The sequence below is a fragment of the Manis javanica genome, chromosome 3 (assembly GCF_040802235.1).
Source record: "Manis javanica isolate MJ-LG chromosome 3, MJ_LKY, whole genome shotgun sequence".
In the NCBI taxonomy this organism is placed as follows: Eukaryota; Metazoa; Chordata; class Mammalia; order Pholidota; family Manidae; genus Manis; species Manis javanica.
Window position 1 is genome coordinate 10,290,865 of NC_133158.1, and position 21,689 is coordinate 10,312,553.

The 21,689-nt window shown below is 39.7% G+C and overlaps 1 protein-coding gene across 3 annotated transcripts in view; it reads left to right on the plus strand.

Annotated features, from left to right (window-relative positions):
- The window catches only part of PTPRG (protein tyrosine phosphatase receptor type G), a 624,649-nt gene that overhangs the window by 357,800 nt on the left and 245,160 nt on the right, over window positions 1–21,689 (plus strand). For all 3 annotated transcript variants that reach the window (XM_037019107.2, XM_037019108.2, XM_037019109.2), the window contains exon 4: window positions 11,534–11,682. In XM_037019107.2, the coding sequence (XP_036875002.2) occupies window positions 11,534–11,682 (149 nt within the window). The remainder of the gene's footprint in view (window positions 1–11,533; window positions 11,683–21,689) is intronic.

Here is a 21,689-nt window from a genome sequence, read left to right on the forward strand (position 1 = left end):
CGATTTGATACATGTATATATTTGCAAAATGATCACCACAATTAGGCTATTTTATACATCTATCGCCTCACATAGTCATGTTTTTCTTTTTTTTTTTTAGTGAAAATATTTAAGACATTTTCCAGCAACTTTGAAGTATGCAATACAAAATTGTTGACTGTAGTCACCGTGCTGTACATTAGATCCCCAAAACTTGTTCCTCTTAGAACTGAAAGTTTGTACCTTTGACCAGCATCTCTCCCCTACCCCTCTGCCAACCCCTGGTAACCACCATTCTACTCTCCATTTCTGTAAGTTCAGCTTTTTAAAATTCTACACATAAATGAAAACACAGTATTTTTCTCTCTCTGAGTTGTTTCATGTAGCAAAATGCCCTCAAGGTCCATTTATGTTGTCACAAAAGGCAAGATTTCCTTCTTTGTTATGTCTGAATAGTATTCCAGTGTATGCATATGTGTCTGTGTACATAATATTTTCTTTATCAATTCATCCACTGATGGACACTTAAGTTGTTTCCAGTCCTGGCTATTGTGAATAATGCTGCAGTGAACATGGGGGTACAGGTATTTCTTCAAGACAATGATTTCATTTCCTTTGGGTATATGCCCAGAAGTGAGATTGCTGGTTCATACAGTAGTTCTGTTTTTATTTTTTTTTAGGGATCTCTGTACTCTTTTTCCATGGTGCCTGCACCAGTTTACATTTCCACCAACAGTGCACAAAGCTTCCCTTTTTTCCACATCCTTGCCAATACTTATTTTCTCTCTTCTCTTTTTGATAATAGTCTTTCTAACAGGTGTGGGGTGATACTTTTCAGTTTTGATTTGCAGTTCCCTGCTTAATAATGTTGAGCACCTTCCACATACATGTTGGCTATTTGTATGTCTTCTTTGGAACAATGTCTGTTATCCTTGGCCCAGTTTTTAATTACATTATTTGATTTTTTTGATCCTGAGTTGTATGAGTTCTTTATATTTTTTAGATAGTAAACCCTTATCAGACATATGGTTTGCAAATGTTTATCTCACGCAGTGAGTTACCTGTTTGTTGATTGTTTCTTTTGCTGTGCAGAAAGCAGCCTTTTGGTTTGAGGTGGTCCCACTTGTTTGTGTTTGCTTTTGTTGCCTGTTATATGCAAAAAAATCATTGCCAAAACCAATGTCCAGGTGCTTTTTCCCTATGTTTTCTTCTAGGAATTTTAGTTTTAGGTCTTATATTTAAGTCTTTAATTCATTTCAATTTAATGTCTGTGAACGATGTAGAGTTGAGTTCCAACTTCATTCTTTTGCATGTAAGTACCCAATTTTCTCCATACCATTTATTGAAGAGGCTATCTTTTCCCACTGAGTATTCTTAGCTCCCTTGTCAAATATTAGTTAATCTTTTATGCGTGGGTTTATTTCTTGGCTGTGGATTCTGTATCTGTTGGTCTATGTATCTGTTTTTAGGCTAGTATCACACTATTTTGATTACTACAGCTGTGTGGTATTGTTTCAAATCGGGAAGTATGACACCTCCAGCTTTCTTGTTCTTTCTCAGGATTGCTTTGGCTATTTGGGTTCTTTTGTGGTTCCATAGATATTTTAGGATTGTTTTTACTATTTTTGTGAAAAAATGCCAATTGGAAATTTTAATAGGAATTGCATTGACTCTGTAGCTCACTTTGGGGAGTGTTATACTAACCACATTTCACGTACTCAGTAGCCACATTGCACTAGCAGCTACCATGTTGAAAGCAGCACAGAGAGAGAACATTCCATCATTGCAGAAAGTGCTGTTGGACAGCTCTGTGCCAAATGCCCAAATAGAAGTAAAATTCTAATTTTCCTTGAGATTTTGCTGTATTGTTATTTCCTGTTATATTAGAGCACAGATGAACACTGTCTCATCCCTTTGTATTATCAGACCAACCATTCAATCTTCCTGCTTCCTTTCACCCCTCACTTGTCATTTGAGATTTATGAATATGAAACATAGTATTTCTACAATAACTAATACAAAGAGCTGCCTCCCTCTTAATCACTTTTGCACACCTATCAGTTATAGATGGTCCGTAGAGTTGAGAAGGCCTTGCTGTGCCACGCTGGCTGATCTGAAAATAAACACTGGGGTGTCCTATTACATCTCTGCCTGGTGCTCCTTGGGAGTCTGTTGGTATTAAAGATACTTTCCATGTCTTACTTTTAAGTCTTATAATCCTAACCCATTAAAATAATCCCCCCGTCCCCAGCTCCTCACTCAATTCAGTGACCCCTTTGTGACCAAGGATATCACTACAAACCACTCTTAATATTCCCTTTTGGGAGCCTTGGCTTCCCAAAGCCCTTGCGCTGGGCTAAAATAACTTTATCAGTCCTTTGGTGCCATTTGGGTGTGGATCACAAAGTTATCTTTTAACCCTAACTGGGTACACATGCAACTTTTAGGGAGGATCCATTTTCTTTAAACCAGCATTTGTCTGAGGTAACTCATGGCCAGGTACTTGAGGCTGGCCTGACGTGTTCATAGAATCTCTTCCCACTCAGTCAGCACGGGCATTCCTGGCTTTGGGCTCTTTTTCATAATGTCGCTGTGAACTTTTCTTCTTGCCTTGTAACAAGCTACCCTCTCCTGTACCTGAGTCACCCATTTGAGTAGCTGCTCTGGGACAATGGTGCGTCCCAGTACTGATATTTGTATGCATCTGTTTATCCCCACTTTTTTCCTCCCCCAGTTTAGATTGTGTTTATTGTTGCAATTTAAGTTTCTCTGCCGGCTAGTGACCTTTGGAGAACTGTAATGAGAATATTACTCCTCAGAAGATCTGAATGTGGTAGGTGGGAGCTTTGCCACGCTGGGTGTAATCATATCATGGCGTTGAGTGCCACCTCAGTGCCACATTCTGGAAGCCTGCCAAAGACATCTGCTCACCTCTCTGATACGATTTTCTACTTGACTTGCAACGCTTGACAGCCTTCTGCAAAGATAACACCTTTCAGTGACAGCTTTCAGCTTAGTGCCTCCAATGACAGGTTGTAGATGAGTGTAGGGTTCACTCAGTGCAAGTTGATTCATGACCTTGGTCTTCGAGAAGCTGATTATCAATCTCTGTCACTCTGCTGACTTCCTCAAGTGATCCACAACCTGTTGCATATCTGCACGTGCCTGTGCTTTGATTTTAGAGCCGGCCCAATGTGGGCACGTTTGTCTCAGAAATTTCAGAAGCACTATGGCTTTCTGAGAAACAGAAATAAATCTTCATCACTTCTCAAACTGTACTTGCTACTATAAAATTCATGACATCATACTAGATAAGCCAAGATCTCATACATAATCGAAGGTAATTCTATAGGAGTGGTTTTTAAAAAGTGACATGCAATTTTAAATAAGAACATGGAATTGTTTTTCTGTTCTCTTATTTTTAATGAATGTTGGTTTAGCAATTTGGATGCAGAAATCACCTTGTATTTTTTTTTTTAGCACAAACCAAGAAACATATTCTTAAATGCCAAATGACTTAAAAAATTTCCAGAATGTTGGAGAAATGAAGATCTGATTGCTTTGTCAGTTATGCATTGTTCATATCAGTTCACTTGAACAACATACTTGTGTGCTGTGGGGTGCCATGTTTCTAAATTAAAGGTGGAGACTGATAATATCCACAGTGAATAGTATTGGTAGGCAACCTAGGTAATATCAATTTAAAAGAAAAAGTATATCATTGTTCTGTAGTTTTGCAAGATGTTACCATTTGAGGAACTAGATAAAGGGACACAGGGCAACTGTGTTATTTCTTATGACTGCATATGAACCTGTAATTATAAATATTAAAAGTTTAGTTAATAAAAAAAACACATCGTAAGCCACACGGTCTTTCTTTGTTGCAGTAGTTTATTTTATACCTATCATGCATACCTAGAAGAAGAAAAAACTTTTTTCTTTAATCATTAATGTTTAACCAACATGAATCTTTCTTTTCCAAGTCTTTGCTTTTACTGTAAGAAAATAAATTCAGGAGAGAGTATTTACTTTTTCTGATGGAAATTTACAGGTCACTTACCTGTAAAATAGACTGTCTTTGGATATTAAAATACAAATATAGAAAGTTAACATTTAAATCAGCCTATTAAAGACAGACAGTAATTTTCCCATAAAATAGTTTTAGTGTTCGTATCTGTCTTACAGCACAATCGATAGAGTAAGTTGGTTGTATGTAGCCCACTTCTCGCAAGTTTTCTAAAATATCTTTACAAGACAGATACCGCTGTTTCTTCCTGAGGAGCCAGAACTGTCTATTGTGCCTGTCATTTGATTTCATTTAAAGTTATTTCCCTTTCTTTCATTTTTTGTAGAATGAAAGATGATGCATTCACCACGAACATTCCAAGATAATCTTGCTGTTGTTCCCAGCATTAGCTTTTAGCTGAATGATCAGAATCTAAGACTTCGATGGTGCTTCTGATATATGTTAATAAGCATGGTCTCCTATGAATTCTAACTATTATGAGGGCTTTTTATTTTTTACTATTTCTTGAATCTCACACCAAGGACAAGTCATAAATGCAGTGGTCATCATACATGTACTTCCATTTTCCCACTTTATATTTGTTTACTGTGTTTTTTTTCTTTGCCTGTATTCTTTCCTATTTGTCTGCATGTATACTGTCTGGCATAATTGGATTCAAGAAGTAGTTATAAAATTAATAACAGTAGATTGATGGTGAATAAACTAGGGGTAGGTAAGTAGGTCAGGAACATACCCTAGCATGTTGCTGAGCCCATAAAATATAGACTAGGCTTAGGAGGCTTGCATTCACTTTATTTTTCCTGATCCTTGAAACTTTATTAATAGAGTAGTACTACGTAAGAATCCACAGACTTAACCTACAAAGAGAAGAACCTCATTGCAGGTTGGCTTAACGAGAAGAATAAAATCTTCACAACTTCAGGCATTTCCGCGTGCCGCTTCCCTAAGCGAGCATGTGACTGGGGATGTGGCCCTGCCGCTCTGCCTGCTCACGGGTAAGTCCCCAAGGGACAAGCAACTGTCTGACATTGAAACACATTTTTCATTCTGTTGGGTCGTTGCAGTTCACAGCTCAAGCTAACTGCCACCTCTGTGCTGCCCTGAAGAGTTTCTGTTCTCGCCCAAAGTTGGTGGAGAAACTGATTCGAGCCTTGCTAAATCAGCACCAGAATGCAGTTAGGGGAACCTTACAGGCTTTTCAGTGGTGATCTTTGTCATGCCTGACTTTCTACCAAGTTCATGGGCTTTGGTACTTAGCTCCCACTCAAGATGTGATTCGTCCACAGTAGCATGGCTGTCCAAGTGTAACCTGCACGGAAGCCATTAGCAATCTTGAGATTAACAAGGAGTGTCCTAGGAAATCTGTATGTATGTGTTCATTTTGACTTATTATCTTTCTATTTGGGGTTTCTCTTCTTTCCATTCCTATTCTCTGCTGTTCTGTTGATGACCTAGATGCGTGGCTCTGTCTCTCTCCATAACCTGTCACGTTGTTGCTGTCTCATTCTCTCCCTCTTTCCTGTTCCGCCTCCTTGAATTTTCCCTCTTTGCAGCTTGCCTCTGTCCCCACCTTTATGTTTGTTTTTACTCCCTACTCCTACTTTGGCCCCTTTCTCTTCCATTTTCCCATTTTCCTTCCTTATAGCTGGCCAAAGTGAGAACCCAAGTTTTAAAAGCATTTTTACTTACTGTATTTATGCAGTAGGGATGTTGGTGTTGGTGATAAACCGAGTAAGCTGCTCATTTCAGTAAAACCTCTGTATCCCCGCTACACTCATGGGAAGGGCCTAAACAAGTGAAGTACACAAAGATTTCCCCCAAATAGATTTTCTTGGAGTTTCCAGATTTGCTTGATACTAAACCACTAAATTATTCTTAATTCCATAGTCCCCTACCTCCATTATTAATGATCCTTGATGTAGGTATAAATGTGGACACTGACAACAGACTGGCATGAGTCCTCATTCCTGGTTCATGGTATCATTTTTGTGTTCAGTTTTGTTTGTGTCACTAGTGGATTGGTCATTTGGCTCACAAAGCGGTTGCCAAGCTTTCTGATTAAAACCATAATATCAGCCAAGTCAACAGATGTTTGGAAACATCTGGGTATGCGGCACCATTTACATTGGACATGGCCAATCCTGGCTTTGCAATACCCTAGAGCATCTCTAGTTAGCCCATGGTTACCCAAAAGAGGAAATTTAAGTCTTATTTTTAGAAGATCCATTTTTCTTTTGGGGCATTCTAAGTGTGCTTTGGCCCTCCACTTTTTAATTTCCCCACTTCAAAGGTCCACATTCTAGGGTTCTTTCATTCTGTTACTGTTCAGTCTTACTTGAACCCTGGAATTCAAGTTGGAGCTGCACCCCGGGATCTCTGGCCAGCCACACTACAAGCTCAGTTTCATGTCAGCTAATCTCCATTTCCTTTGTCTTAGCCCCATAGCACCAGTCTCTGTGTTTATGTGGTAGAAACTAGTTTTTGGGTAGACAGAAGTCTAATTACCAATTCCATAATGGGGAAGCCAGTGCCATTTTAAACATGATCTACTTCTGGAAGTTTTGAGTTTATAGGGTCATTTTTGAAGTCTGGCTTTTTTAGGACCCAGAAGCCTCCAATGTATTGCATCTCTCACCTTTTATGACTAAAGGGCTAACTAATCCACGTTGTTCATCTTGCTCGGTGTAGCAGGAGTTAACAGAGACCCAGGATAATCCCATGACTTGACGTCTCCTGGATATCTGAGGGTGCCCCAACTCAATATGTACAGTCTCTTTGCAAAATGACTGCAGTAATCTCCTAACTTTTGTTTCCACCACCAGTGCTGCTTCCCTCCCAGGCCTTTCTCCACTTAGAAGCCAGAATAATCTTCTTTCCCTAGTCTGATCATGTCTGTCTATTTGTCTCAACTCTCTTTCTTTTCCTGTCAGCCATCTCAAGGACTTCTCATTTCTCTTAGGGATAAAGCCAGACTGCTCACTGTCCCTGCCTCATTCTCTAACCTCTTTGCCACACCTTCTGCTGGGCACCAGTGAGCCTGGCTTCCTCCTACTTATAACCATGACCCCAGGGCCTTTGCATGAACTTCTTTCCCCTTGCTGTGCTCCTCTCGTCAGTACCTCCCCAGGAGCCCCTTTAACTCTCAGCTCAGGTAATTCCATCAATCCTTGATAATACTCCCTCCTTCTCTGTCTGGGGCTCAAGTGCTTACTTACCACTTGTAAGGCTGCTTTTGTTGTGACTTTAGTTGTTGGGTCCTGTCTTTCCCACCAACCACACATGCTCCATGAGGGCAAGAGCTGTGTCTGATTTACTTAACTTTTCTTCCTCAGTAATTACTTGGTAAATATTTGAAAAATAAATGCCAATGCCTACAAGAAAGTTAGTAAGGAGAATGCTAAAACTAGAGTCCATGTGTCTTGCCTTCCAAACCAGAGTCTTTCCCTTTTCACCAGGCCCAGAAGTATCCCCTGATGGACCCTATTGTGGTTAGTTGGAGAACCCCCCTATTAAGATATAATAATGGCAATCTTTTTCCATCTCATAGTGTTAAAAATTGGTTGGGGGATAGTAGAGGTAAGACAGTAAGCAGCTAATTTTCCCTCCTATCCATTTTATTTAACTTTCAGCACCTGCTGCTGGTTACGCAGATTTTGGTGTGAACATTTTATTTAGATCAGCATTATATGGACATACTGAGTTTTATCCATAAACAGTTGGTAGATGTCCTGCAAAGAATGCCTTGAACTCTAGTTAATTGGTCATCCTTTCAAGTTCAGCAGAAAACGGATTCCATGTCTGTGGTATGATTCCACGTGCCCCTGTGCACAGCCTGGGGTATCTTTACATTTCGGGGAGCCCCAGACATGGGAGGAATCGGTAAAAACTGTGGCTCCCCTCCCTAGGATAATAACCTTTATAAAAAGGACTTAGACAATCATACAATGCTATTTTTAGTCTATATTGTCACATATGAATTAACGTTCTGAGCGTTCTTCATACATCACCCCTTGTGATGTCATAACAAACCTGTGAAGTTGCTGTTGTACGCTTCCAGTTTTACAGAGCCGGAAACGGGGCACCAAGAAGTCTAACTTTCCCATAGCTAAACAGTGGCAGATCTAGGATTCAAATCCAGATCCAACTGGCTCCAGAGTCTGGCTGCATATATGCACATGCTCAGAATTTTACCTCTATCAGGACGGCATAGACGCCAAAGTCCATGCATGGGTACTGCTGTGGCCTTTGGACTCTAGGTTAAGAAAACCTGAATTTGAAGCCCCCAGCTCCTTCTACTCCTTCCTTGCTTCTCCTTTGATTCTGTCATACTCCATGTTAGCAGTTAAAACAACCAGAGGCCCTAGTTCTAGAAAGTCCACTCCCATGTACCGTTCCTGCTTATCCTCTTACCTGATCGCTCTCCATCCTTTAGCCGTGCTTGCTGCCTTCCTGTCAACGTAACCTGGATTCAACTCTTAATGCTATTTTAAAGTTTCATTAAAATTCATTGAATTGTTATTGTAGTATTATTTGCTTTTGTTTTTCTTTCAATTGATTCACTTTATCTTAATTAAATTAATTGATTATATAGGAAAACGTTCTGTCAACACCGTAATGGGAAAAACCACAGCTATTTGACATGGATAGACTTAGGTCATATAATCTATGAAAATAAAGTTTCCAAAGTTCTTAAATTCTAGCATAATACTTACTCGCAGGTAAGGGGAAATAAAAGAGTATCAGGAAAGTGTGGAGTGCATATTAGCACCAAATTGAGATTTTCTTCTTCTTGCTGTGACCGAAGGATAGAAATAACCAAGAAAAGGAAATGTCTTTTTGATATTTGTGTTTTAGTGTTCAAAGCATCTATCAGTACTTAAGATTTCCTCTCAAGTATTTGTGCTGCACCACATTTGCTTTTGTTCCTGTCCAATGACACTTTATTTCATGGAAAGATTGATATTTCTTTAAAATGGAACTCTGAAAATGGAGAGTGACACCTGGCTGGTCCTGTTGTGTGCTGCACATGAGGTCCGTTCGTATCTCTGCAGTTGAACTTGACATTAACTACCATATATGTGCTTGTTGGGTTTCTGGCACTATGTTAAGTACTTACCATGCATGATTTACTTCGGTTTTTATCAAAAGAGCCTTGCCATTAGGCACTGTTGAGCAGTGGCGGGAACTGAGGCACAGAGAAGTTGGGTAACTAGCCCCGGTCACACTGCTATGAAGTAGCAGAGCAAGATTCCAGCCTAGGTCTGCCCATTTTCTAAATCCATGGCTCTTAAAACACTTTTGCAATGACTGTCTTTGGCGCAGTTTGTTTTGAAACAGAGCTGTGCTATCAGTGGTCATTGGTAAACTGTTGCATTATACCTGGAAAAGTTCTCTTTTCCTAGTTGTATATGTAAACAAAAACATAAGCCACTTTTGGGGAGGGGGTTCGTACATGTGGCATTCTGTGTGAGGAAGTGAGAAATACTGTAAAATGAAAAATGAGATTAATGTTTCAGATTGTACAGTTTCCTAATTATGCTGTTAATTATTCATATAAAACAAGTAAAATGACCCCTGACAGAGACATAAATGATTTAGGTAAAATCAAATATTTATAAGACACTGCTGAGTCCTGGGTGTATTGTAACAGATGCACTCAAAATGCTTCGCCTTCATCCTTTGCATGCAAAATGTTATGTATAGAATTTATAACAGGTTGAAAGTAATCAACGGCATTTAAGACACCACTGAGCTAATTCATAGGTATTTTGGCTTTGGAACTAAAAGCATATGACTGGTTTAATATAATATTTTATGTTCTAAAATATACTGCATTTTAGGAATCACCAAATGATAGTCCCCTGTACCTCAATTCTACATTTTTTAATGGTTGAAAGAAAAATTAAAATAATAATATTCCATGACACATGAAAATTGTATCCATATTTCAGTGTGGATAAATAAAGTTTTATTGGAACATAGCAGCCTCACCCATTCATTTACATACTGTGTTTGACTGCTTCTGTACTACAAGATGAGGTGAATAGCTGCAGCAGGGTGCACAGGGCCCACAAAGCCTTAACTACTTACTGTCTTGTATTTCACAGAAAAAGTTTGCTAACCTCTGTTCTAAAACATGCCTAGCAGACAGTAAAGGCACAACAATGGCATAGCATGTTTAATCAGCACAAGAAACGCTTGCTTTTACTTCACTTTATTCTATAATTTGTTGTCCTGCTAATAGAACATTCACTGTATATTTTTCAGAAGTTGGAGAAAAACTGCCTTTTAAGTGCCATAAAAAGGGATTTATATGAGCAAAGTTCCTTCACTTGCTTTTAATACTTCCTTTATATAGAGAAGTGCTGAAAGTAATTGCACTGTTTTAGAAATGGGTCATTAGTCTAGTCCCTATCTTTTACAGAGACCTAATTTTCATGCAGATTTCTCTCTCAAGCTCGAACTGGGATCTCTTTAGGAAGAGACAACAATGTGGATAGGAGAGCTTTTCCATGGCTTCAACAAGCTTGGCTTTTGATCACAAACCATTAAGTATATTGGTTGGCATCTTCTATGTATTTAGCAGCCAGTAAGTGTTTGTTGAATGAAAGACTGGATTCACTTTAGACAACAAACAAGGGAATGTTTCACTTAGAAAATAAAATCTGCTTTTTATGTATTTGGCTATTACATTGCTTTGGAAAAATCATTGTGTCTACTAATATATTATTGTTCTCAATTTCTCTTTTCCATGTTTCAAGGAAGAGGGGTGTGCACTGAAATTTAGGAATTGTATTGATTAGGCTTTCCTTTCTTGTAGACATTCTTATGTGTTCTTTCAGATGAGCTAAGGGAAGTTTTCTTATACTGGGAATTAAAGAAAGAAGTAAATTTAGTTGCCTGCAGTGATTTGAGTGACTTAACAGAATTTTCACAGCACTTGTCTGGGCACTTGTCTGTATTATCAAATACAATGAATGCAGTCCCCTACCCCAGCTGTCTTCCCACTGCTGTTGCCTTAATATGGAAGAACCTGCCAGTTTTATTTCCAGATGTCTTGTCTAAGTTTTCTAATCAGGGAAGTGCCTCTCACATCTGGTTTATCATATGTATTTCCCATCTCATTGCAGACCTTGAATCTTAACCCTGAGAATCAAAGCTTAAAAAAAGAAAAATCCCACTCTCCAGATAATTTTGACCATCAAGTGGACTTAGTAAACCTTGATTCAGAGCATATTTTTCCTTTCATTGTTTCCATTATTTTTTCATCTGAGAAATGGATAAGAAATTCTGAGACCCAATAACTGGGAATTTTCATGATTTAGAGTCCACTGGTGTTTGAGAGCATTCTGCAGCTCGAATGTGTTAATTCATTCAGACTAGTGTTTTTGACTTGGTATTTAACAGGTATACATGAGGAAATAATTCACATCATGGAATCATGAACTTTATGTGAAGTGCCAGAAGAAATCTTTCAAGTTCTGTTTCGAAACTCACATTGGTTCCCCTCCCTTCTGTTTTGTACAGTTGCCATACTTCTAAAAGACGACTATTTTGTGAGCGGCGCTGGCCTGCCTGGCAGATTCAAAGCCGAGAAGGTGGAGTTTCACTGGGGCCACAGCAATGGCTCTGCGGGCTCGGAACACAGCATCAACGGCAGGCGGTTCCCTGTGGAGGTGAGAGCAAGTCCAGCGTCAGAGCGTAGCTGTGCTTTGGATCTTGCATTAATGAGATGCTCTGTAGTCACCCCAAGTCATTTTGTGAATCAAAATGTCCCTACCTTTGCCCCTGGAAATTTTTTATGAACAGCATGTCAGGTGGACATCCATTCTCAAGTGTCTCATCTCTGTTTTAACTGGAGAAGTAATAGGAGTCACACATGTGTGGGCTTGAGTAGACTCACCCCTGGTCGATGATTTTCAACCATTTGTTTCATTTGACACAGTTTCTTTTCTCTGTCCTTTTCTGAAACCCTGTTTTCCAAAGGTGGCATTCAGTATGTAACTCGGGTGTCTTCATTTTTAACCTTTACAAAAGAGAAAAGTCAGTTGATAAATGAAGAGTAGTCTGAGAACCTTCTCTCGGTAGGGAAGCTGTTTAAAGGTTTGTTTGTTTCTAACAGCTCATGAGAAAGAAGCTGTGGCCATTGGTAGTGAGACTCGCTGTCAACTTTGCTGGAATCAGTGGTGAGACTTTGCCCCCTCTGTGTTGGCAAAGATCCATGTTGCTAGGCAGACAGAAGGTATGGGGTACACTTTAATCATGATAAAGATGTGAATATTCTTTTGTTGGGACAAACATGTTTGTTGTTGTTTGCTTCTCCGTGTGCTAAGCTTTACGAGTTTGTGGAAGAATTGAAGGGGTTTACAAGCCTATGGCTAGACTCAAACATGGAATGACAACTCTTAGTGTTGTATAACTTCTGCTACGACTTACTTTGATAATCTTATGAATAATTTAAGACCTCCTTCCAAAGAGAAAATACACATATATACACACACAGATTTGCACGTAATCAATAGGGTTGTATCACTCACCCTAGCTCCTCAACCCATTCCGGGACTTCTAGGCATCCCTAAAGCTTAGGTGAAGATTCCCTACAAGATGAGAAAATCAGTAGTATTTCTTTGTTTATAGATGTTTATATTCACATACAGGTTTGTTTCTTGTCCATGATTCCTGGAGAAACCAGAGACAACTGTTCTGAGAAAATGCTTCGTAATTTTTCTTGTTCAGCTGAAAAATTCTCAGTATCAGAACTCTTCTCGTATTAGGAGTCATCTATCTGTGGGACTTCCTGTCCTAGTCACACTAATTAGATGTCTCATGAGTAGGGTTTCTACTTAATGTGCTCTCTCCTCTTTTATATTGAATGAATTATTTCTTAGGAATCTTTGTTCTGTTTGTGCCTGGAAACTTGACTCCTAGAGGCAAAATTATGGCATATCTTTAAGTTTGGGGTTTCCCTTCTTTGTTTGCTGACGAGTTCCCATTGGCAGTATGAGTTGAAAGGATAGTTTATATTCCCACTAGCTTTGCTCTAAAGCCTCTTTATCTTAGAATTGGGTTGCCATTTGTTCAGTCAGTGTTGTTCTAGACAAAAGACCTGTGCTTGAAAGTTTGGAAACTTAATTTGGCTGCTGCCTTGGAAAAGAAGAAGTTGAGTTAGGAACTGGGAATTGCCACCTCAATCCTAATCCCATCCTTTACTGCCAAGACAGGGATGTTTTCTCCTCCTATCTGATTCTAGAAAAAGTGCACAGACTGGATACCTACTGTCTTGAAAACTTATTACTTTAAGTGAATTTTTAAATTTTCTTTTACTCAAAGAGTGCCATGAATTTCATAAGCTAATTAGAAATAGCTACAATGACCTGGACTTACTATTTGACCAAGTTCTTCAAATTTATTTCTTCTAAGTAATGTCAGATGGTAAGGCTGCCTATATTAATTGGGTGCCTCATTGAAGCCCATCTGCTTCATAGCCTGTTGTTGTTGTTGTTTTTTAATGTGATAAACATGTTAAATTACTTAGTAGATATATTTAGAGGAACTTGAATTTCAGAGATCAAAAGTAATGGGATCAAGTTTAACTTTAAAATATGCACCGAAAAGTTGTTCACTTTTGTCCAAAACATGTCTGTAATGTTTTTTGTTAAACTGCTTTATCTAAGCTCTTTATTACATCAGCCCTCCCTGAAATTTTTACACTGTTTGAACATCTCAGACTTGATTTAATTCTTTCCATATAACTACATTCTTTTCTAAGAAATTAAAGTGAAAGTAAAAACATTTTAATGTATCATGGAATAGTGTATCCGCATAGGGATATATTTATTGATCTGTTTTACAGAGTCAGAGAAGAGTCACTGTGGGAAGATCGTTCTGGGATTGGGAGAGTACACCATGGGTTCTCAGAAACTGTGTCCCCCCGGGGGGGCATTAGGCATTGTTTGGGGTCTTGTTTGGTCGTCAGTGTTGGGGGCAGCGGCCTGCTTCTAGAATCTAGTGGGTAGAGACCAGGGATGCTGCTGAGCATCCCAATGCATAGGACAGCCCTCACGGCAAGGAATTATCCAGCCCAGATTGTCACTGTTGTGGGACTCTGGAGCAGAGAGAGCAATATGTTCAGTGCAATGGAGCCTTCTTTTACTTGCGTGGTGTCATTTTAAGGGTATCTGAATAATGAGGACTCATTGCTTGACAGGCTGCCCCATCCCCTTGTGGTTTTTCACAGAGGAAATGTACCTCGCCTTATGGGTAAGAGCACTGCCGGTCCGGCTCCTTAGATCCTGCTGGAGATAAGGTCGCGGGCTGGGGCATTTCAGCGCTCCGGCTCTGCAGGTTGAATTTTAAGCCTATGTCCCACAAGAATGTGGATCTGCTTCCAGAGGGTAAATTGCAACAAACCCAACTTTGTCAGTTTTCTGCTTCCCAGGAATTCTTTGAGGTCATCTGCAATGACTTTGTACACATCTAGAAATTAGACCTTTCCACATTTTCCTGGCTGAAATCCTTGACTCAGTCCTGTAGTTCCTGCATTTCAAACTATCCAGTCTAATAGAAAAGTAAATGTCCTTGTAAAGACAAAACATAAGCCCTTCAGTATCCAACATTCTTTACAACTCGGGTAAAGTCAGGAAAGAAGGTTGGAATCAGGAGACAAGGCCCAGTCTGGGTTGTTCTAGACAAAAGACCTGTGCTTGAAAGTTTGGAAACTTAATTTGGCTGCTGCCTTGGAAAAGAAGTTGAGTTAGGAACTGGGAATTGCCACCTCAATCTTAATCCCATCCTTTACTGCCAAGATGCCATAATTCAGCTTTACTGCCTTGTCTGCCATAATTCAGCTTTACTCTTTGCCGAGCAGCAAGTCTTTGCTGAGTTCCTTCTGTTGTGTGGACACTACAATGACAGCATCCCTACCCTCAAGGTATTTACACCCCAGTCACGATGGAAATTGAACAAGCAGTCACATAAATAGCTGTGTAATATCAGTTGTGATACAGTCTCTGAAGGAAAGGAACATTTTGTCACAAGGTGGAAGACCTCTGTGGAGACAGATATTTACTAAGCTATAAGATATTTATTAAGATGGAAGAGATGAGTCAGAGCCTGCCCATAGAAAGGGGATTTGTAAAGGCCCTGAGGCAGGAGATACTTGGTGAGTTTAAGGAATAAAGAGAGATCTGTGGGGGTTTTGGATAGGCAGGTTAGTGACCTCCGCAAAATGTCCACTCTCTAATCCCTGAAACCCATTAATATATTTATTACTTTACATAGCAAAAGGGACTTCTTTGCGCATATGACTAAGTATCCTTAAAGTCAAAAGGCTCACGATCCTCTAGTGATTACACCAGTGATGTCAGAGGGCCCTCCTGCAGTTCATCCTACTGGACTTTGTGTCATCCGTCCAACCAGAGTTATCTGTGGCAGCTTCTACCTTATCCTAAATTTTCTCCCTGTCCCACATTTGTTCCTTGTTCTGGGATTGGTAACTTAAATAAATGCTCATGTAACACTAATAGGGTTGAATCATGTGGTGTTTCCACTAATAACTGAAGTTGGAGTTAATGTAAAGAGAAATTCTCAGATAAAACCTCCAAGAGCTCCATTAAAGTGGAGGTTCATTGCATGCTTGTTGTCTGAGGTAATTAAAATCTTGTTTATTACGATAAGAGATCGCAGGAGTTGTTGATTCAGACTTACTGGTGCTTTATGAGTTGAAGTCTTCAGTAAGCTTAAATGATCCAAATTGATTGTGTGTGCCCTTTCCAGTGGAACTCACAGCTGGCTCATTTCAACTCTGCTTAGAGCATCTTAGCAAGTGAATAGAAGCAAAGACATTTTTCCTAATACATAGTGTGTACATGTAACCATATGGTTCAGGTCTATAATCCCTTAGCTGAAACCCTTCAGGCCAGATGTTTTAGGATTCAGAATCTTTTAGAAAGGTATGATAGCCCATCTGCCATATATTACAGAGGACAAGTAGTAGGGTCTGGAACTATACCTCATGGCTGCATTAATAATTCCGGCAGCATGCAGATGACTATTACACTAAGAGGGAAATAATAGTATTCTAAATAGCTTCACATCTCTTCACATCAGTATTATTATCAAATTAGTTTTTGCACCAAAACCATAAGTAACAGCAGTGGCAAAGCACCTTTGGTCTTGAGAGCTTTTGAGATCATAATCACTAATACAGGGTAGATGGACTTGTGTATTAAAAACTGTGTCCACAGTGTGACATCACTGGCTTCTGTTCCAAAGCACATGGGCGGTTTCCAGCCATGACACAAGCACATTGAATCATTTGTGTACGTAGTGAGCCGAATGTGTCCAGGTACTCATTCTCCTCGTCCACGCCCCTGCTCGGTCATGGTACTGTCCAATATTCTTTGTCAAAGTTAAAGTTTGTCCAGGAGGCAAGAGATTGTTACTAGTTCCGTGATCTGTTTGCGTTTTAACGTGCTGTTTGGGCCTGTATTAGTCTTTGGTAGCCACTTCTTTGTTACCTTGACCTGCTCTGTATTCCCTCCTGTCTGCCAACATCCTACCTTCCTACCTGGAGTCAGACAGATGGCTTGCCTTCCATTTTGTGAAACAGATCTTGGTTCTTCCAGTGCTTCTGTTGCATTCTGGTTAGACGGCTGTCTTGCCTTAGACGGCTCAGTTACGTTCCAGATGGCCTGCCTCTGCCTTCCTTTTCCCAGGTGAGCCCAAGGGCTTGTGCCACGCACATAGGCCCCATGCAGCGTCAGTCTGCCTGTGTTCACGGCAGTGTGGCAGGCTGCGGCACCACTCAGATGTGCGTCCGTCCACAAAGCGCCCGCGCCCATCCTTGGCTTCAGTAGCACGGTACTCTAGAGCACGACTGCATGTTCGGTTCTGCTAGAACTCCTTTACATATCCCTTCTTTTGTGCTCCACGTAAACTTAAGACAAATGAAATGCCTTCTTAAAGATTTATTTTATATATTGGCATATTAAAGGTTTTGAAGACTCCTCCATTGAAAAAATCTCTTTGCCTTTGTTTAACTGTTGTTCCAGACTTAGGGCCCCTTGTCCCTCTCCTCTTTCAGTAAAAGTGAGCAATGTCACTCTTTGCCAAATGGCGTTTATACCTTTCTCCTCTCCTCCTTTAGTTCACAGTCCTTAAGAGCAATGGAGTCCTATTCAAATAAATGTTTTTGAAGGACACCAAGGATGATTTGGATTTCAATTATTTGGAAAATTATAAAGCCAACTTGGCTTGTTCACCAAGCACTTGTTTTAATGTCTTTATGAACTTGATAATATCTTGCTTTGTCCCAGAGAGCCCTGCCATAAAGGAAGACTGAGACATTTTCTATTAAAAATAACTTTTGCAACATCATGCTATTTCTTTCTCCCTGCCTTGCAATTTACTTAAATTCCAGGAATTGTTGCAGCTTCTCTGAAAATTTGCTTCGTTCACAGAGAGTCCTTTGTCAGTGGAGCTCAAGACAGGGCCTGTGCTCCCTGTCCTGCCCCCTCAGGGAACACTGGGAGTGCTGGGGACCTTGCTCAGTGGCTGTCACGTGTTTGCTTTGCTGTCATGTAGCCAGTCGTGTTTTCCTCTGTGGTGACTTTCATTAAATGGCAAGGGAATTGGTTGAAATTTAATTAATGACTTTATTGAAATAAAGATTCCATTTTAGAGCAGAATGTTTCATCCTTTACTAGTGAAATATTTAATTTCCATCTGGCTGATCTTTTATGTGTATGTCCTGGGTTAATAGCGAGGAACGTTTGAGGAGGCCCCGTACTGGGCGTGTGCTCAGTGGGGAAGGTAACGCCTGGTTGTACAGAGCTGGAGAGCAGGTTTGGGGAGGTGAAAGCAGCCTGGGTCCCTGGTGTGTTAATCTCCGTGATGTCGGACAGTCCTCATCACACAGTCATCCTTAGATGTGAACGTGGCTCACGGCTGTTTGATGGTGTGTCTCTTACATGTAATGTGCTGGTACCTGACTGAATCGTATTGAAAATCACATACAAGCCAATGACATCCTCCGTAAAGAAAACCTGGTTAAATTGGAGCTATTCTCAATATAGAAACTTGATGACCCCAACTGGGGGCAGTGGCGGGAAAGGGTGACAACCAAAAAGAAGGCTTAGGTTGGTGGTGATGGTCTGGTGGTTGTGATCATAACGATGGTACTGTAGACACCATTTAATAAGCATTACCTGTGTCAAGAAAGTTCCAGATATTACCTCATTTGATTTTCTCACTCGATGAGAAAGATGCTCTTAACCATACTCATCGGAAAGAAGGGACCACTGAGGGCCCGGGAAAGTAAGTGGCTTGGCTGAGGTTTTCTGTTAGTACTCCATAATATGGGCTCCATTGTCTCTGAAATCTTAACTACAGTGGTCCTTTCCATAAGCTGTTTCATTGCTTTTCTTGTAGTTGCTTTAGGTTGTTTTTAGAATCACCGAAGCAGTAAAAATAATTCTGCTGAAATCTTAACTGCTGTTTACTGTTATAACAAGAAAGAAAAAAAAAAATTCAGAGAGCCTCAAATGTTCAGAGAAGAGAGGTGAAGGGAACAGAAAACTCTATCAGCTCTTTGCCAGAGATCTCTGTAGAAAACACAACATATTTTTATTGGGATCGACAACTTCAGTCTATTTTTAATCACACAGAGCAATACTGTCTGATAGAAAATATAATGCGAGCCATACATTGTAATTCAAAATTTTTTGGCAGCCACATTAAAAGAGGTAAAAAGAGACAAGTGATTTTATTTGATTTTAATATTGTATCTTCATGCAATTTATCTTATACAATAAGAATAATTAAAATTTCATTGATTTTAAAGTCCTATTATTTTTACCCGAATTCATTAAAATATTACTATTTCACCATGTAATCAATATAAAAAAATATTACATTCTTTTTTTGTCCCATCTTTGGAATTCAGTGTGTGTTTTGTCCTTAGAGCACATCTCAGTTTGGGCTGGCCACATTTCGAATGTTTAAGGGCCACATGTAACTTAGTCGCTACCATACCCAAAACGTGCAGGTGTAAGGACTCCAGAGCACAGTAGCAGAACTAGATAATTACCCAAAAGACTTACAGAAATTCTTCAGGAGGAATTTTTATGTGGAATATGTGGTAATTTTCATAGTCTTCTCTTCCAAGAAAAATATAAAGACAGTAGTTAAGTTTTGTATTGGGATTTGACGGGGGCGTTGAAAAGCCTGCACTTAGATGTAGTACAGGTTTTTTCTTTGTAAGCTGTAACGTTTTTTCCTCCTTATTTATTTATTTACTTACTTACCTATCATTTACATACTTATTTTACAGCATTTGTTCCCAGGGCTTTAACACTATTCTTCTCAGAATCCATTTCCAAACTGAGAAACTCAAATAGAACTGGCTGGGGAGACCTTTGTGCGCTGAGTGAACAGACCTCAGGCAGCCATACCAGATGCATTGTAAGTTCGGGTCCAGAGGATTTAGGGGCATGTGGCTCGCAAACATAGCACCCCCTCCATTTCTTTTTTTCTTCTGTCAAAATTTAAGCAGGAAGATTTCAAGCCATCTTAAATCTAAAGCCCTTAGCAAGTTCTGTAGTGCCACCGTCACTCAGAAAAGACAGTCAGGAAGATTTATAAGGAAGAGCAAGAAGTCAAGATTGAAAGAAAGTCTATTTCCTCTCTCCCCTTTAAACCCCCAGCACAGAATTTCATAGGCGCCCCCCTCTAATGGAGTGGGAGGGGGAGGGGACTCCTAAAGCTTCCCTCTCCAGATTGCGTGGCCCGGCACTGTGTTGAGCACAGATATTTCTCTGGGTACATTTACCGTGATATGCAGAAACCGCCTGGGCAAATTCACCAAAACCCTGTTTTATTTAAAAATATAAATTTCATCTCTTGAATGTTTGAGGATGTCTTAGAAGACATGGTTTTAAAATGCAGGTTAACACATGAAAGATATTTGGGTTAATAATAAAATAGCTTCTAAATCCCAGCTCTTACTGTATAGTTAGTTAGAGCTTTGATTTCTGAATCTCCCTATTAAAACCTTTACTGCATTGCTTTATGAAGTTCAGTATTTCGGGGAATCTTCTCAGTTTATGCCTCCATGTTCACCACTGTGTGATCGAAGATGGTTAGGGATGAAAGGAAACTCATCCCATGACCTGCAATTTCCAGCCTGCTTTTGCCTTCAAATTTGCCTCTCTCCCTCCCTCTCTCTTTTCTTATCACTTTATTTATTTGTACTTATTTATTGGCAGGGTAAGTCTGGACTGAAATACATAACCATATGTAGGCAGCACCTTTGGAAAAATGTGCCCCTAATATATGTTCTGGATTCTCATTAGTTGTTCTAAATGCTCTGCATAAAAAGTAATCTGTGGTCAGATTCATTTAGGAAATGCTGTTTAATATGTCTTCCTCTTATAGCTTCATAATGGGTTAACATAGTAAAATTCTTGAGAAGTATTCCATTAGAGAAACCTGCTTCATTTTCATTTAACCGGGAATCTCCCAAACTCACATGAGCATGAAGTTCTTTTTATTTGTGTGTATCCTGTGAGGCTAATGATGAGGAGAGTACATGGGGGAAATGCTCCCCTGAGCAGTCCAGTGGAGAGCTCTTTTCCATGCCTTCACGCTGTATAAAATATGTAAATTACTTCCTTACACTTCTTTCTAGTTTCTAAATGATCAGCAGGGTTTGTTCATTCATTTGATTCGCGGAACCTTCCCTGTGTGGGATACAGAGGGCCCTGGCCCAAGGGGCTTTTATTTCAGCAGGTGCTAAGGCCCTGAGGAAGAATCTTGCTTTGCCTGTGGAGCAAAGGAGGTGCAGAGTGATAGGAAAGCAGTCAGCGACATAGTCAAGGTCGTGATGCTGTGAGGCCTTGTGGACTCTGAGAAGCTTCCTGGCTTATACTCCAGGTGAGATGGGAAACCGTTGGAAGGTTCTCTGCAAAGGAGTGACATCATCTGGCTTACGTTTTACAAAGATCTTTCTGTCTGCACTTGAGTAAATGGTGCACCTGTGGACACCGAAGTTAGAAGTAATGTTCAGGAGTAATAGTGTAGTATTTCAGGAGAGATGATGGTTCCTAGTACCAGAGGGGGGGTGCAGTGGAACAAGGTTGAATTCTGAATGTTTTGAGACAAGAACATGCTAATTAAGGGAGATAGGATAATTATGTTTTCTCAGGGGTAGTTTGTATTTTTCGGTTTTGAAAAAAAATTGTGGATTACAAAACCAGTCTGTATTATTTTACATTTCATGTCGTTTTTTAAAATTCTTTTAAAAATGTATGATGATGTAATATTCAAAGTTTATTTTGTAATATGTGTTATATACCAGCTTTGATTACAGACTACATATTATATGCTAAAGAAGAATGTAATATAGTGAAGTAATTAAATATAATAGTAATAAATCCCCTTCTTGAAGGCTTTATTTAGGTTAGTAAATACAGAGGGCTTCCAGCAAAACCTGGCCTATTCTAAGAGTTTACCAAGTATTAACCGTTATCTTGATGTCTGTATACTCTTGTTACTATTAGGCAGATCTTTGACTTACCTGTTTCTTTTCTTTTCCTCTGTTTCCAGCGTGGTTCAGGCCCTCACCATCTCTGACTTTGACCATTGCTACAGGCTGCTAAGAGCTCTCTCTTGTCTACCACAATCC